The 16,450-nt window shown below is 39.8% G+C and overlaps 1 protein-coding gene across 1 annotated transcript in view; it reads left to right on the forward strand.

Moving 5' to 3' along the window:
• Positions 1–16,450, forward strand: part of Cda4 (chitin deacetylase Cda4) — a 46,507-nt gene that overhangs the window by 9,435 nt on the left and 20,622 nt on the right. The window contains exons 4-5 of the mRNA XM_002055150.4: positions 6,847–6,974; positions 14,408–14,550. Of these exons, the coding sequence (XP_002055186.1) occupies positions 6,847–6,974; positions 14,408–14,550 (271 nt within the window). The remainder of the gene's footprint in view (positions 1–6,846; positions 6,975–14,407; positions 14,551–16,450) is intronic.

Here is a 16,450-nt window from a genome sequence, read left to right on the forward strand (position 1 = left end):
CAATATCTTGGCCAAGTGCAAAGGTGGCCGCAGCAGTTGGCCAACAGACTGTCTAGCTCGCCGGCTTACTGCTTGCATGATAAATGCCAAGTGCCTGGGATGCGTCTCCAGCCATTGAGGGCACTTCAAATGGAGCACAAACGCGAGCGCTTAAGAGTAACCAAGTGCCACAGCACTGTGTGTGAGTAAGTGTATGTGTGCCAGAGGAGCTTACAATTCAGCTTTAGCTTACAGGCACGAACACACTCATATATACATATATAAGCTCACAAGGATGTGAATGTGTGGGTTCTTCCTTTTGTCCACCTAGCCTACACACAAAAGACAATGCAAGTGCATTTTATCATACACTGTAAAAAATTGCATATTAATTCACTAACTCAATAAAATTTATGAATTTCGACCAAGCAAGAGCAACACCGAATATTAAGTGTCCTAACGATATGAAGTATATAGATTTAGAAATTCCCGTATGAATAAATATATATAGAATTACTTTCTCAATTATTTCAAAGTTATTAGAAAGTTTTTAAGTGCTTTAAGCCACTTTTTAAAGCTTTTAAATATAAATTGTACTTTAATATATTTTTTAAAGATTTTCATATTGCACGTAGAATTATATATATATATTTTTTTGTAAAACTAACGATAGCTGCCAAAAGTTAAGTTGAATACAAAAATGTTAGATTTTGTTTAATCAGTGCCAAGATCAAAGCGTAAAGGTTTTGCTTTTACACCTAAAGTAAACTCTATGATTTTTTTTTTGTGTCTCAAGCAGTAAAAGAACTTGAGATCTTTCAAAAATTCAATAATTTTGATATACATCTGCAAGTTTTGCAAATAGCATTTTATATGTATTAATTAAAGAGCATCTTTAAGTCAGGCATAAAAGTTTTTAAAAAGCAATTGGTAAATGTTTTTGTGAAGTGTAAGAATAAAAATAACATTAAATTCAAAATTCAGCCGAAAGTAGAAAATAATTTAATGCACACACGCACACACGCAAGCAGAGTGCGACTAGCATCAGCTCACACACACACACACACACACACACACACACACACACACACACACACACACACACACACACACACACACACACACGCGCATACGCACACATACACACACTGTGGCATATCGTTCAAATGCAAACACGCACTTTTGCAATAGTCAGCAATGCAGTTGCCGTCAACGTCGCCGCCGCCGTCGACGTCGCAGTCAACGTTGGCGTCGTCGTCGCAGTTAGCCGTCGTTGTCGGAAGGAAACCGCTTGGAAGAAAGCTACGACAGCTAAAGCATTTGGGATTTGCGTAATACCAACTGGAATGTTGTCTCATATAAATAGCTCTTTGCTCTGACTGTGACGGCGACAGCGAGTCAGCGACAGTGTGTGTGTGTGTGTGTGTGTGTGTGTATGTTAGAGTAGAAAAGTAATAACATAAATGACACACACGCACAGGCACACACGCGCGCGGGCACAGAGTCACCTCCTGCCCCAAAAGCCGCAATGCTTAAGCTAAAGGCACGAGGAAAAATATTGCAGCAGAGATTAGGTCAAAGCTCTGTGCGCTTTTTGCTGACGCCACACACACACACACACACACGCACACACACACACACACAAACGCGCACGCACTCATACTTATAGAAATAGCGCAACAGAGCGTGGCATATACTAATATAACGTGTGTAGTTTGGATTTTTTATGTTTTTTTATAGACTTTACTATAGTAAACTATTATAAAAGGCTACTCACAGTTTTTTTTCATATACCCTGTTTAAGCGGAAGCAGGCTTGTCCGAGTATAAGTAAAACATATTCTGCATCAACAACATTAAACGCCGAGTCGATCTCCTTTTTCCAATCAAAGTTCAGATCTTCGATCAATATCCCCGCCAGGTCTAAAAGCTGCAAAGACAACATTAGGCATTTAGTTTTTCGTTTAATGTGACAGAGTCAAGAAGATTTTATATTTTGACTAACTTCACCCAAAATTGAATAAAACTTATATTAAAAACTAGAACTGTGCTATTAACAGACTGAGTCGCAGGGTATCTCCTAGCTGGACACGCCCGATCAGAGCAATTTTACTTGTACGCCTCACAGTTTACCCACTCCGTTCGCCATTTAAAAGATTAGGTCTTGCGCATTTACAGAACTTTCAATTGAGGAAATCGGCGTCGAAATTTCAAAACAAAAAATAAAAACAAGCGTTTAAAGAGGAACACACAAGTATTAATTTGCATGCTTAGCAAAACAAAGTTCAATTTCTGAACTGGTTTTTAGATTGCCGAATGCCAAATACCCTTGCAAACAGATAATCTTTGATTGCTCTCAGCAATATAAAATACAATTTCGATAGATCATTTCTATGGTTCGATCATGATAACAATTTACTCAACACCTGGGAGCATAAAACAGTATATGATATATATAACAACATAACTTTGTTCACGCCCAAATCGATTGATAGAAAGTTACGGTAGCTGCTGTATAACAAAATCCGATCCGATTCAGGTTTATAAACAGGAAAAAGATGTTGTATCACAGTACATAACCCTATGTAAAAATATATATAGAGTTCTTTTGGTAATTGTGGTGCGAATCAGCTGCGGAACGCGAGTATTTGGAGCCAGTGTTATAGAAGAACCCACTGATTGCCTCTAATCGTCCAGCACTTTAATTTTCCAACCAACTGGCAGTTGCATAAGCCAAGCCAGGGATTATGCGCTCAGTGCTGAGCTGCAGCAGTTCCATAACCCTAAAGCCAACCACCCTGCCTCCCTCGAAAACCTAAACGTCGCACCCACAGCCTATCCCACAGACCACACCGCACAGCCCGCTTGTCCGCCTGGCCAAAAGTCTCAGCTGACGAATTGCTTACGACGCATTCAAGACCCAAAATGAATTTGAAATTGTGACAGCAAATGTCCCAAATAAATAAGCAAAAAGTGGCTGCTTTTCATTACACGCATGTGTGTGCATGCGTGTCTGTGTGTGTGTGTGGGTGTGTGTGTGCATAGATGGAGCCAGGCTGGGGCTGAAGTACTACACAATGTATGCAATACAATGTGCATATAAATGCGATTTTATTTCATTTTATTTGGATTTAATACACTGTTTTGTTATTGCCAGACAGAAATTAAAATAGCTAAGCCACTTTTCTGGGCGAAAATTCAATAAAATTTGCGTACCAAATTCTATTTTAGCCAAAGCAATTTCTGGCCAAAAAGTGTTTGACTAGAGTTGACTGCTTGACTCTCTGACTGGCTTGTTTAGCCGCCAACTTGGCCCGAAACTATTGACAGAGCGCGTCCAAGCAACTGACAGACTGCTGCTCGCACAAAATAAAAAAGACATGCAGCACACAGAGAATATTTATATATATATATATATATATATATATACATATATATACATTTATTTATACACAAAAGTCTTGCATGTAGAAAACTCACACGAACTGGTAAAATTCGAAGCAATTTTGCACTGAATAGTTTTCAATTTCATAATTCAGTGAGCACGCTCAATGACAGCATTTCAATATTGCTTACACAACAGCAGCAACAACGACAACTACAACGACAACGACAACGACAACGACAACCAAACAGCTACACAAATATGCCCCAAACTGTCCCGCATTACGTATACGCAGCGTATGCAGCGTGTGCTCAGCTCAGCTCCGTTCGGCTCAGCTTTGCTTTGCTTTGCTTTGCTTTGCCGCTGTGGAGACTGTTGCTGGCAGTGCGAAATGCACACATAAGACAAAGTTACTAAAAGTGTTTATTACATTTTATTCAATAACTGTGCACACACACACACAAATACACACACATACACAAACACGCACACATGCAAATTCACTTGCTCGAGTGCGCAAATTTGCCAAGTAACTTTCTGAAATAATAAAATTGTATGCTTTTATTTTTTTGGGAGAGGTGTTGGGCACAGCCTGTCTAGCCGTCTGTATGTGTGCGTGTGTGAATTTATGTTGATTGCGCAGTGTGCAATTGACTGCCCAGTTGTCTATTCAGTCCCATTGTCGCACTGTGGCTGACTGGCTGTGCCATGTCCTGGCCAATTAATTGCTAAGCATTTCATTTGGCAATGCTGTTATTTATGATATGGCCACAAATACATATATATTTTGCCAGCATTGATAGCTATGCATTTATATTAGTTTTCCATAGATTTTCCACTTTGTGGCAGTTCTGATTGGATCTGTTGTGGGCGTGGCGGCAGCAGCAGCAGCAGCAGCAGCAGCAGCCACAGCCAAGGCGACAATTTGTGCGCAAAAGGCACATTGCATACTTGAAGGCGCAGCCGGAAACGGATCCTCCAGCTGTGCGTCTGCACTAAAATTAAATATATGCAGCACACACACACACACGGACACGCACGCATCAATATTTGAAGCCCTAAATTAAACTCATTCATATTTATGGCATATGCTAGTATTACAGTGTTTATCATATTGTTGCATTGCTTGTTGCTGGCAAAGTTGTTGCTGTTGTTGTTTGTTTTGCTTTGCAATAGTTATATCAATGGTTGTTGTTGTTTTTCAGTTGTTTTTGTTGCTGTTGTTGTTTATGCTGTTATCCCGTGCTTTGCATAAGCCATTAAAAAAAGAAACTAAGCCAAATCAAAAACATGTGTGCTGCAGCTCTTTGTCCATCGCTCTGATTGGATATTCAGAAATTTGTTGTTCTTGCTATTTTGGCCAGTTGTTGAATGAACCATTATGCAGCGGGGTGAGCAAAAGACGTGCGGGGGCTGCACGGATAAAGGGTAGTCAAGGTAGTTTGCCATTCGCGTTCGCTCAGCAACTGAAGCTTGAATACTTAACGAATGCTCGTAGCTGAATCTAAATTGGCTAACAGAAACTCTTCAGAGCGCACACATACACACTCTCACACACACACACACACACAGAATTGAATTCATTTTAAGCTGCTGCTGCGCAACAATTTGCCAAAAAAAAAGGTTGAGCAGCAAGAAACTTTTTGACATCATTAGTTTGTTTCGCATTTGGCACTGTCAAGCGGCATAAGTCCACTTTAAATTGATTGATGATGCTGTCAATAGACCTAGCGTGCGCGGCAAGCTCAACGGAAACGGAAGTTGACGACCAACTTAAATGACAACGCCAGCGTGCAGCTAAGTCCTCAATCGTCCAAATTCACACGAACACATTAATAATTATTTTTAATATGCCAAATTGATTGAGAAACATTCAACTTTTATGCTGATTTTAAATCAGAATCGATTTATTTTCAAAAGGAACCGGTTTGAGCTCGGAATTCCAATTAACATTTTACCATGAGACGAAGCCTAAACTAAAGCACAAAAAATAAAAAACCAAACAGGCAAATTTTAATTTGAAAAATGACAGAATACTCAACACCAGAACATAAATAGCAACAATTGGATTTGATTGCATATTAGGTAGAAGCCAAGAGATGGAAAGAGGTAAAAATATTCGATATTAAGTTGAAACAAATTATGAGATATATTATGGCAAACCAAGGTATGAAAGTGGAATAAGAGGTGCATGAACGAAACCTAAGGGTAGGAAGTTGATTCCAGCCAGCAACAATTTGGCTTGGGCTTTGCTGACCTTCTTTTCAAATAGAAAATTTACCGATGCCATGCCACAACTCTTGACTCTTCATTATATGCATTATGCCACAGCCGCCCGGCAGCCCGGCAGCCCGCCTGCGCTTATTGCAGCGATCTATCTTTCAGGTTAATCGAATCAATGGCTCAAGTGTTGGCTGGGCTGGATATGCAGCGTGGGTTGGCCACGAGGGCGTTTCGATGACTGGCGTTAATTTAGTTGTGGCCTCGACTGGCGCACAACAAAATTTCCGCTGGCTGGCGCTGCCTGCTGGCTGCTGGCTGATGGCCGTAAGGATGTGGGGTGACAGGTGGGGGGTGCTGTTGGCTGTGCACGGTGTGTGAATCAAACATATCCATTGATTGAACGCAGCGGGGCGCAGGAAATGCATTTAAAATTTGCTGCCAGCCCCCCGGCAACAACCATTCTGCCCCAGAGGCGTGGCCCGCATGACCCAGTGCATGACTAATGCCGGTTTTACCTGTTGGCTTCGTACCTGGCTTTGTTTTATAAACACATCTGCATGGCTAACCTTTGTTTTCTGGACTTTAAGCGAATTTGTTTACTCGATCACAAGCAACAAGAACAAAAGCAAAGAAAAAAAGAAATACCAATTGAATTTCATTGAGTTCAAGCCGCGCGCACACACACACACACACACACACACACACACACAAAGCTGTCACGCCCAACGCCCACATATGTAAATGACTGTGCCAAAAGCTGCACCCAACATTTCTTTCATTCTTTTTTTGTGTGGGTTCGGGCTTGGGTTTGGTTTTAGTTTTGTATGAGATGTTACGGGGGTTTGGGTGTGGTTGAGTTTGGGGTAGCTAGAATTTGCCCTTTGGCTATTTGAACTTCCCTCTCTCGCTCTCTCTCTCTCTTTTATTCTCTTCATGTTAACTTTCTTTTAACTTGTTTCTTGTTTCTGCCAGCAGCCTGCTGCCTTATTGATATTTGTATTGCATTGTGTTATTTTGTTGACTTTTAACTTTGGACATGCTGCTCTCGGTGATTTTCTTGCCAGGTAGCAGGCAGGTGGCAGCCAGCAGCCGGGAGCTGGGCGTGGTCCTTTGATTGTCAGGCATAGAATTGTGCTCGCATAAACACATAGATTTTAAATAATTTCTGAAGTAATTTGCGCAACAGGCCTGACTCTAGCCTCAATTGGCCAAGTTCATCAGTTTTCACAATTTTTTTTTTTTGCATTTGCGTTCTTGCAGCACCTGCGCCGGCAACGGATGCGCCCGCCGACACCGCTCAGCGCTGCAATACGGACGAATGCCAGCTGCCCTACTGCTTCTGCTCCAAGGATGGCACTCAGATACCTGGCGAACTGGAGGCCGAAAAGGTAAGTGCTGCCGCCCCACACCGCGTGCGCCAAAACCGATTCATAAGGCTATGGACAGCACTTAACCCACTCTTCCATAATATATACTTTTTCTCTTTTTGTTGTTTTTTTTTTTTTTTTTTTGCTTTTAAGTGTTAATTTGCAAGGTGATAAATTCCGAGTGCATTGACAGCTTTTATTTTTACAACACAGCAGCACAGGACTATGGCAGCTGGGCCTTCGCATAGGTATAGGGTAGGGGCGGGGTTTATCTGTTTGGTGTTAAGTTTGGGCTTGGGTTGGGGCTGGGTTTGGGGGGGGACGGCTTCGGTCTGGCCATAAATCTGTGTATTTGCATTCGGCTGCTGTTATCGCTGCTTTGCATAAGGAAATTGTACTGCTGTCTTTGCCATTTGTTGTGCCATTCGTTGCTCATTGTTGTCACAGTCTCAGTTGTAGTTGTTGTTGTTATTTGTCTTGTTGCTGTTGCTGCTGTTGTTGTTGTTGTGGCCATTGCTATTGGGGTTGCAGTCATAGCTGCTGTTCCTGTTGATTCGAATATCCTGTTTAATAACTTCGGTTTGTTTATTTGGCCAAGAGTTATGTGCTTTTCAATGCATACACATAAAAAAGCATACACATACAAACAAGCCAAACAGCTCATAAAACTATATGAAATTTAAGCTTCATGCTATGTGGCAATGCTGCCAGAAGCGCCATAGGTATAGGGGCGTATGCGTAATGTGTGTATTTTCAAAATAAGACAAATCCTAATATATATGCACAGTGAATAGTGCATAGAAAGAGAGGGAGGGAATGGGTCGGAGGGGATAGAGCTAGATTATTAATTAGAAATACATATAATTATATTTATATTAATATATAAATATATATATTATCTAAGTATCAATTGGTATTTCAAAACCTCCGATAAACTTGTCTGTAGCCGAATTCATTTACATCAAATCAGAATTCTGAGCAATCATGTGTGTATTGCCTAATGGTTAGATACACAAAAGTGTATCAATAAACTGATTGATATGAGGATAAATAAAAAGATTGTTATGAGCATAAATAAAAGGATTATAAGATACTGCCAAGCACGTACGTATATACACATGCACAGGAAAAGAAATAAATAATAATAAAAGAAAATTAGAGACAATAAAGAATTATTTGAATACGTAATGGAAATCGGGGATACTGGGATTATATCTAGACATGCATTTCCAGTATGCATAAGACACAAGATTAATGCAGTCATTTCAAATTTTATTTCAATTCCGCACTTTAAAGCTCAACGCTCGGTAAGCCTTTCGCATAGTTTAACTCATATGCATAATCAGTTTTAGACAGGATGAATAAAAATACTGTCAGCTCTTTTGTGTCTGTGCGTCTGTGTGCGTATTTGAGTGTGTGTCTGTGTATTTGATTTAGTGTCCCCATGCGTGTGTGTAAATGTTTGTGTGCGGGCTACCAATTGACAGACAGTTTGAAGTGCACATTAGTTGTGGTTTCGCATGCACGATAATAGCAATGCTAGGCAACAACAAAACCACGCATAAAAACATGTTCATTTACCAAGCATGAATACTCTATCAGTTAGTATATGGCTAAGTTGAGTTAAAATAGTTAATTTAATCATTATCTAAATTAAAAAACAGTTCCATTCGCTGGCCAAGCTATATAATATTACATTACATTACAACTATAATAATATGGCATAAAATATGAACAAAAAATATACCAAGCTGACATTTGAGACCTGTTTCGACCTTGAATATTGCTTGTCGTTTCTTCTCTGTTAAACTAGCAAATGTTTCACAACTTTTGAGACGAATTTCTAGTTAGTAAGCCAGTTAATTAACATAGTCAATGGCACCGACAGCTGCATAGTGTATAATAAGTCAAATATGAGCCGAAAGCAACGGAAGTTTATGTGGCGACAGCGACGGCAACGTTGGCAGCGACGTCGACATAGTCGGCCGATTTTCAACATAAATGCAAAACGCAAAACGCAGAACGCACAACGCAAATATCCAACACAAACGCAAAAGCAAACACAAACAAATCGCAAGTGAGCCACTTAATTTCTAAATTGAAACGTGTGTGTGTGCGTGCGTGTGTGTCTGTGTGTGTGTGTGTGTGTGCTTGTGTCTGTTGCAGTGCCTTCTGTTGTGCCACCCAACCGCCCAGCCACCTGCCCCAATCCAATCCAGTGTTGTCCTTTGTTTAAGGGGTTGTGCGAGTGATCCGGATGCCTATTTAAGTGTTATTAGCGCTTACATGTGTTTCCACAGCCACCCAACAAAACGATTTCAATTTCTGACAGCCTATTTGTACTGCTCGTGTGTGTGGGCGCGTGTGCGTGTGTGTACATAATTATAATTAATGCCATCTCAATTAACCGCAAACAGGCGGTTAATTTGTGCGCACATTTAGGCAATATCTTTTGCACATCGTGCTATGCTATGTTCGACATTACGTATACGCCGCGTAGTCAACACTGTCAGCGCCATTTTCGATTATCGTTGAACGCCTTGCGCTCCATTTCGTAGTGCGGCCAATTTCCGCCAGAAAAGCGCCAGAGAATGCACACAGTATAGAAAATGTAAATGCCTTAGTCGAGCATGCTCGACCATCAAAGAACTTTGCAAGTCTCTATAAACTTTTTTACTTTTATAACTTACTCAATAAACCATTCAGTTTCCGTATCAAGAGGATAGGATAAAAAAGATTTAATACCTGAAGTCTTCAAAATCCTTTTAAACATGAAAAAAATAATCAACAATCACCAAAATAGCTCTACACATGTGGAACATTGAAGTTTTAACGGATTAAAAGTTAACAAATGAATTAGATAACAGCAAAACAAATTTTAAGCTAATCCTTTTTCACTGGGAAGGCACACCATATTGAGAAGTCTTTCAGCTTTCAGAAATTTCAGAAATGCGAGTGAGATCTCTTCCGTCACTTATATAGATACAATTTGACACATAGATGCCCTTCGTTCAGTCCTTCGCTCCGTACAGGGCATACAAATGCCAAGAAGCTGCCAAGCCTATGCCAGAAAATTTGAGGGGAGAGCCTGGGTAGGGCGTTAAATAAAACGCTTTGCTCAATTTGAATGCGAATCCAATTTGATTTGAGCTCGAAAAGTAAATGAAAAAGAAAACTGTAAAGATGGCACACAGTGTCAACAAAAACTTTGTAGAGAGCTGCTCTTGAGGGTGAGGTGCCGACATTTTCGGGGGCTGTGGGGCCTGATGGTTGATGTTTAAGGGTGCTGCATTTATGCGCAGCTGCAATCACTCAATCAATGAGCCGCTCAATTGTCGCCGCGATTGAGCAACTAAGCTATGCAAATTTGCATCTCATACGCCCCCCCCACCCAAAAGTATCTCATCCAACTCCCCCACTGTCCCTCTCCGTGTCCCTCTGCTCGTCAGACTCTCGAACAGCATGAAAAACCCATCTATCATCCATTTGCTCTAGTGCTCAACGAGCTTGGCTGGCAAACTTCTGTCTCTCAGGCAAAGGTGCTTGTCAACTGCTGTCTGTCTGCCATATTTGCTCAAAGACTGAAGTGCAAACTTGAGTCGCATTAAGCAAAAATTATCAACGCACACAAAGAGAGCAAGAGAAAGTGGACGGGGGGAGGGAAGCGGAAAGTGGGGGCGGTACGACAGGAGGAACATGCAAAAATAGACTCTTATGCAGTCATATACAATTTTGCAACTACTTTTAGTCCAGAATTACACTTGCGAAAATGCAAGTTTTTTTCAAAACTTACAAATGCACAAAAAAAAAACTCAGAAAGGCAAAAAAATGCTGTAAGCCAAAACCCAAGAGCTCGAGCCTAATACAGATTAAATACTGTTAAAACCATTCCGACATATTGCCAGCTAGTTGTGGGGTTGTGCTTCAATGTGCTTTCAAAGCTTTTGCTGACATGTGCATGTGTGTGTGTGTGTGTTAAAAGCAAGAGTTATTAAAAGCTTAGTGAGTACAGGTAATAAGCAGATTGAGCTTAAGCCATGATTCGATGATTCGGCTTAGGACTGCAACCAGTGCCTCGCCCTAATTCGGATGCAGAATATTAGACTTTTATAATCTTCAATGGATCAATTGAATTTTCTTTTGAATAAAATAGATTTTAGTTCAGGCTAAACATCATTTGTTTCTTAATACTTTGCAAATAAATTGTTGTACTGCATTCAAAGCTTATAAAGAAGCCGCAACTCCTTTGATATACTTAGTATTTGTTAAGTGCATAAAAGCAAGTTTCTATTTGAGCTATTTTTATAACAGGTTCAGCTTGTGCCTGAGTATTATATTCCAGACACAATTCCACTTTTGCACAATCAACCGCAAACTATCGATGACAATATTTTTTAGCTTTAGCTTAGACTATTCAGAGCAAACTTTAAATTTGTTTTATTTCTTATTTGTCTGTGCACAATCGCCAGCATTCTTTTTTGCCTTGCCGCACATTCATTATATTTGCAATAATATTTTTACTTCATAATTTAGTGAGAAGTTGGGGAAGCAAAGAAAAAATACTAAAAAAAAAACTGCAACTTCAGTTGATTTGCACTCATTTTGGCGGAAACGACTTTTGAAATATGCCTTTCAATAGCAGGGTGAAGAAAAAAAACTAGCGCAAAGGCAATAAAAGAACGCTCGAATACGCTGTCAAATCAAAGCGCAAATTTCAATTCCAACAGCTGCAGCAGCAGGCGCCAACGTGATCATCGTTATCCTAATAATCATCTGTTATCCTTGCCACACTTAAGCTGACCGCCGTTCGATGCTTTCGAGCGTTTCACGCCTCTGCATAATTTTGCTAGCTCAGCTGCATGGGGCAAGGCAAGTGACAGGGGCAGAGTAACAAAGAGTGACAAAGAGGCACGAAGAGAGACACAATCAAATAGAGGTAGCTGGCAAAGTTTCAAGGAGGCAGGGTCAATTGCCGACTATTGCCCCAGGACTGAGGTTAAGGCTTGGTTAGTCGGCCCCCACATTAATATTGAATCTGTACAATAATCCTTTTTATGTGTTCCAACAATGAGCGTTAAGTGCCGCCGCCCGTGCCACACCTCGTTATGGGCAGCTCAGGCCAAGTGCATTTTGGCTGCCACCTCGTCAGCCAGTGCCATTCACATGCTGCTTTATGCTGATCGCATTCGATTTTTACTTTACTCCTTACTCGGGTATTTCGACTATTGCGTGCTGCTTAGACAGCTAAACAAAACAGACATATTTTAGTTATGGACAGACACCTTCTAGCTCTCAGACCAGATTTGTCCATTTTGTCCTTGTTTTTCACAAACTGGACAATCGTGCCCCCTTGCGAGCACTAGCACTTCTACAGGGCTGTAAATTACCCAGAGTATAATAATAATACTATATGGCACGCTATTAAAATAACCTAAAGTTATTAAAGTAATCATTGTGAATTAATTCTCAAAATGTGCGTTAGACGATATAAATTTGCAAAGCTCTGCTCTAGAGGAATCCTGCTTATGAGCACTCGAATGTGCTAATTGGATTAAATAGGAATCTAACTCGAATTATGCAATCAGCATTTCAAAATCTGAAACATTCACTTTCTAGAAAGAGATTTCGTTCTAATCAGTCAGAAGTAGAGAAATAAGGATAAGATTGCTTATTTATTGTTTATACTTATCATAAATAAAGCTTTATACTTGTCTTTTTTGATTTAAAATGAATAAGTTTTATCGAAATGGTTATTGGAGCCAACAGTGTGACCAAATTCCCATAAACTTAAGCAATGTTCTCTCAAAATGAATACTGTGTGCATGTTTTAGGTGCTGTCAAATAAATAAGTGTTATCGAAAAAAGTTATCGAAGTAACAGTGTGACCAAATTCCTATTGAAAATTCCATCAACTTCAGCAATTTGTAAGCCCACAACATGCATAACGTATAGAACGAACCCATAGAATAGTTAGAATATAGTCTAGCTGGCATGTGTTGGAGTAGTTGGAAAGTGTATTCAAGATGCGTTGTTCTGCGAACAGCTGCTTGTTTTTATGGCGCGTCATTTCTTTTGGGTGAGCACTTGCATTGGTCTTTGATTATGGAATTGCACTTAAAGTGTTGCAAGCTTCTTTCGGGCGACGACAAACCGAACGTCGCCCCATGCTATTTCAATGTGTCAACGGGGTGGCAATTTTTGTAATGGAATTGCTTTGCCTTAGCACTCGTTAAACTTATTGCTGTTTTTTTTTGTAGCTGTTGCAGTTACTGTTGCTGTAGAGGTTGCTTTATTGATGGTAGATGAGAATGATTTGAATTTAATTTGGGTTGGCTGCATCAATGCAGATCGTGCAGCTCGCAGCTTGGTTTACCAAATGCCCACTAATTATGTTAAATGCTCAAGTTTCAAGTCGTAAACGTTGCACATACGCCGAGTTGCCAACAAGCAGCAGACGCCCAAGTCTAAAACCCAACCAGGCGCAACGCAGACAGGAAAAACAAACACAAAATGCAAAAACCTTCAATTAGTGTTTGCTGCTGCTGCTGCCGCTGCCGCTGCTGTGGCTTCCAATGCCAATGCATGCCCGGCTGATTTTGAGGTCAGCGCTCCTCTAATTGGGTCGCACACCCACACCACACGCAACACGCACACACAACCACACACGCACACACACACACACACACACATACACAAAGTGATAGATTACAGCAGAGAGCAAATGTGCTTATCATACAAATAATTGGCAACTTTTTGCAGTTACTTCTGCCGGTTAACATTTGGCTTAAACATATAAATATAGTAGCGAATGCAGCTCGGCTTTGCCCGGCTTGAAGAAATGATTGCTTCTTATCTCAAAACCCATTCTCTCACATTTTATGGGAATGTTGCAAAATCTGCAAAGCTTTACAAGTTAAGATCCGATCGGACACATTTGAAATAATTGTCCATACAAGCCCAGTCTCCCATTCTCCGACTAAACCTGGGCTCGAACTGTGTAATATGTCTAGAATTTAATTAAATATAAATCTGTTAACATGACTTTGAAGCTAGGGGGATAAAATATACCTTGGCAACAACTATCCGCGCATTTTTCACTCTTGAAAATGGATTATCTTAAGATCGCGGAAACTAGATCTTAACATTTCTTATATATCTAATCTGAAGTTTCGCTGGCAAAAATACTTTGAATATGCGGTTGGTAGACAAAGAAGATTAATGCATCTCTCGATTCTTTACAATCGCAGGTGGCATTTTCCATAGCTTAGGAAACTAAAATAAAATACCAGCTACCCAGCTTGCGCGTTGATTACCAATCAGTGAGACAGTCAGTCAGCCAAAAAATCAATCAATCAATCAGTCAGCTAGAACAAAACGTTTTATATATACTAAATGAAACCTACATTTGTATTTCCCGCAATTGAACCGTTTTTTTTTTCTAACCTATTTTCCAGATACCGCAAATTATAATGTTGACGTTCGATGGTGCCGTTAACTTGAATAATTATGATCACTATCAGAAAATATTCAATGGCAAGCGCAAGAATCCCAATGGCTGCAACATACGTGGCACATTCTTCCTATCCCACGAATACAGGTAACTATATATATATGCATATATATATATAAATATATTTGCAAATATACTTAACAAGCGTCGCAGCTGGCAAAATAATAAGCCAGTTGACGGTGTGCCAGCTCTGGTGACACTTGGCCCCAAAACTACTGGCAAACAAAATTTGACAAAATCATATAAATTATTTTTGGCAATATTACGCATACGCCGTGTTGTTGCTATTATGCCACGCTGATGTTGCAGCTACTGCTGCTGCTTATGTTGCAATGTCTTCATCAGCTCGACAGGGCAACACGTTGCAAGTCAAGTCGTCTATTTGCCACACACACGGGCAAAGTTTTGTGCATGGTTGTGGAAAATACTTGTCACATACTTGCCACGCCCCAAAAAGCGAGCACTTGCCATACGTCAGTCAGTCAGTCAGTCAGTCAGCCTGCCAGGCAGCCAGCCAGCCCGTCTTTGCTCTACTAATTGTTGTTGATAAATTGGAGCTGGCAAAGTTATGTCAACTGCAAAACGAATTTTCGCCAAAATATATGAACTACTTTTTGGCAGACTTATAAAAACGCCACATCGGCACACACAAACACACATACACGTACGCACAACAAAGTAGAGTCCCAACAAGAAGCAGATGCAGATGCAGTTGCCATAGAATATGAAGCGGCAGTTGAAGATAAAGACACAACAGCGCACATTGGCCAAAAATGACATACAACAGTGGGCCAATTAGTTTAAGTATATGAAAAATAATTTGACGAACAAACAAGACTGAGGTTAAAACTAAAATCGAAAAATAATAAAAAAAATCAAAACTTCAATATAACATTTGAATAATGTGAGCAAAACAACAACATAGGCTAATTAGCACTTTGCTGTTAAAAGATAAACGATTTCACATTAAGTATACGCCATGCTTACAGACTGAGAGAATCTGAATCTAGAATATGACGAAAAACATTACATTACGCATGTTTGAATTACATTAAATTACATTAAGTATAATGAATAAATAAAAGAATAATTAACATAAATGGGATGCATGGCTTCAAACTATCCCCTCCTCATTTGGCAACATTCACGAGCCTAGCTTCGTAGTTTATTTCGTCACATTTTGTCTACATCTTAAAAAACCAATGCTATTTAAACTTGAGAACGAAAACTTTTATTAATATTTATTAACTCCTATTAATACTTAGGCTCTGACAATGCTTGTGCTACTGTATTACTTATTTGAACAACAAATGCGAAATTAGAGGTTACCGATTATATTAAATTCAGGACTGACGCTTTTTTTAAAAGCCAGCTGTCCAGCTTCAAGGATCGGCATATAGAAAAAATAAAAAAAAAAGAATTTCGAGCTCGAACCGATTGGGTACAAGAACGAATTGGAGCCTGAGCATAAATGTTAACCAGGTTTTAAAAAACTTTAAGAAATTGGTAAACACAAATATAAATTTCCTATAATATTAATAATATATGCAAAGTTTCTATAATATTTATAATATATGCAAGAACTTAAATAGCTTTGGTATATATACAAGTTTAGGCTGGCAAAAAATGCATAAACTGACCATTGTACCAGGCACGCCTGAGAGCTAAGTAAGCGGCAACAGTCAAAAAATTTGCGAACCGAGCGTGAACAGCAAAAATCTTGAGTGAAGTTTAAAAGCTTTTTTCTACTTTGCCACAGCAAAAGTAGAATATATGAAGTTGAAGAAGCGGAGCCATATATAAATATATATACAAAAATATACTATATATATATATATATATATATGGGATGGCGGCAGTTTCGAAGTTGAATTGAAATGTGCTGAATGGCAGTAATTGCCTGAATATGTTACACAGGCACACACATGGGTGCACTAATGTGCGTGTGGGTATGTGTGTATATGCGTGTGTGTGTGTGTGTGTGTGT

The sequence above is a fragment of the Drosophila virilis genome, chromosome X, assembly GCF_030788295.1.
Source record: "Drosophila virilis strain 15010-1051.87 chromosome X, Dvir_AGI_RSII-ME, whole genome shotgun sequence".
In the NCBI taxonomy this organism is placed as follows: Eukaryota; Metazoa; Arthropoda; class Insecta; order Diptera; family Drosophilidae; genus Drosophila; species Drosophila virilis.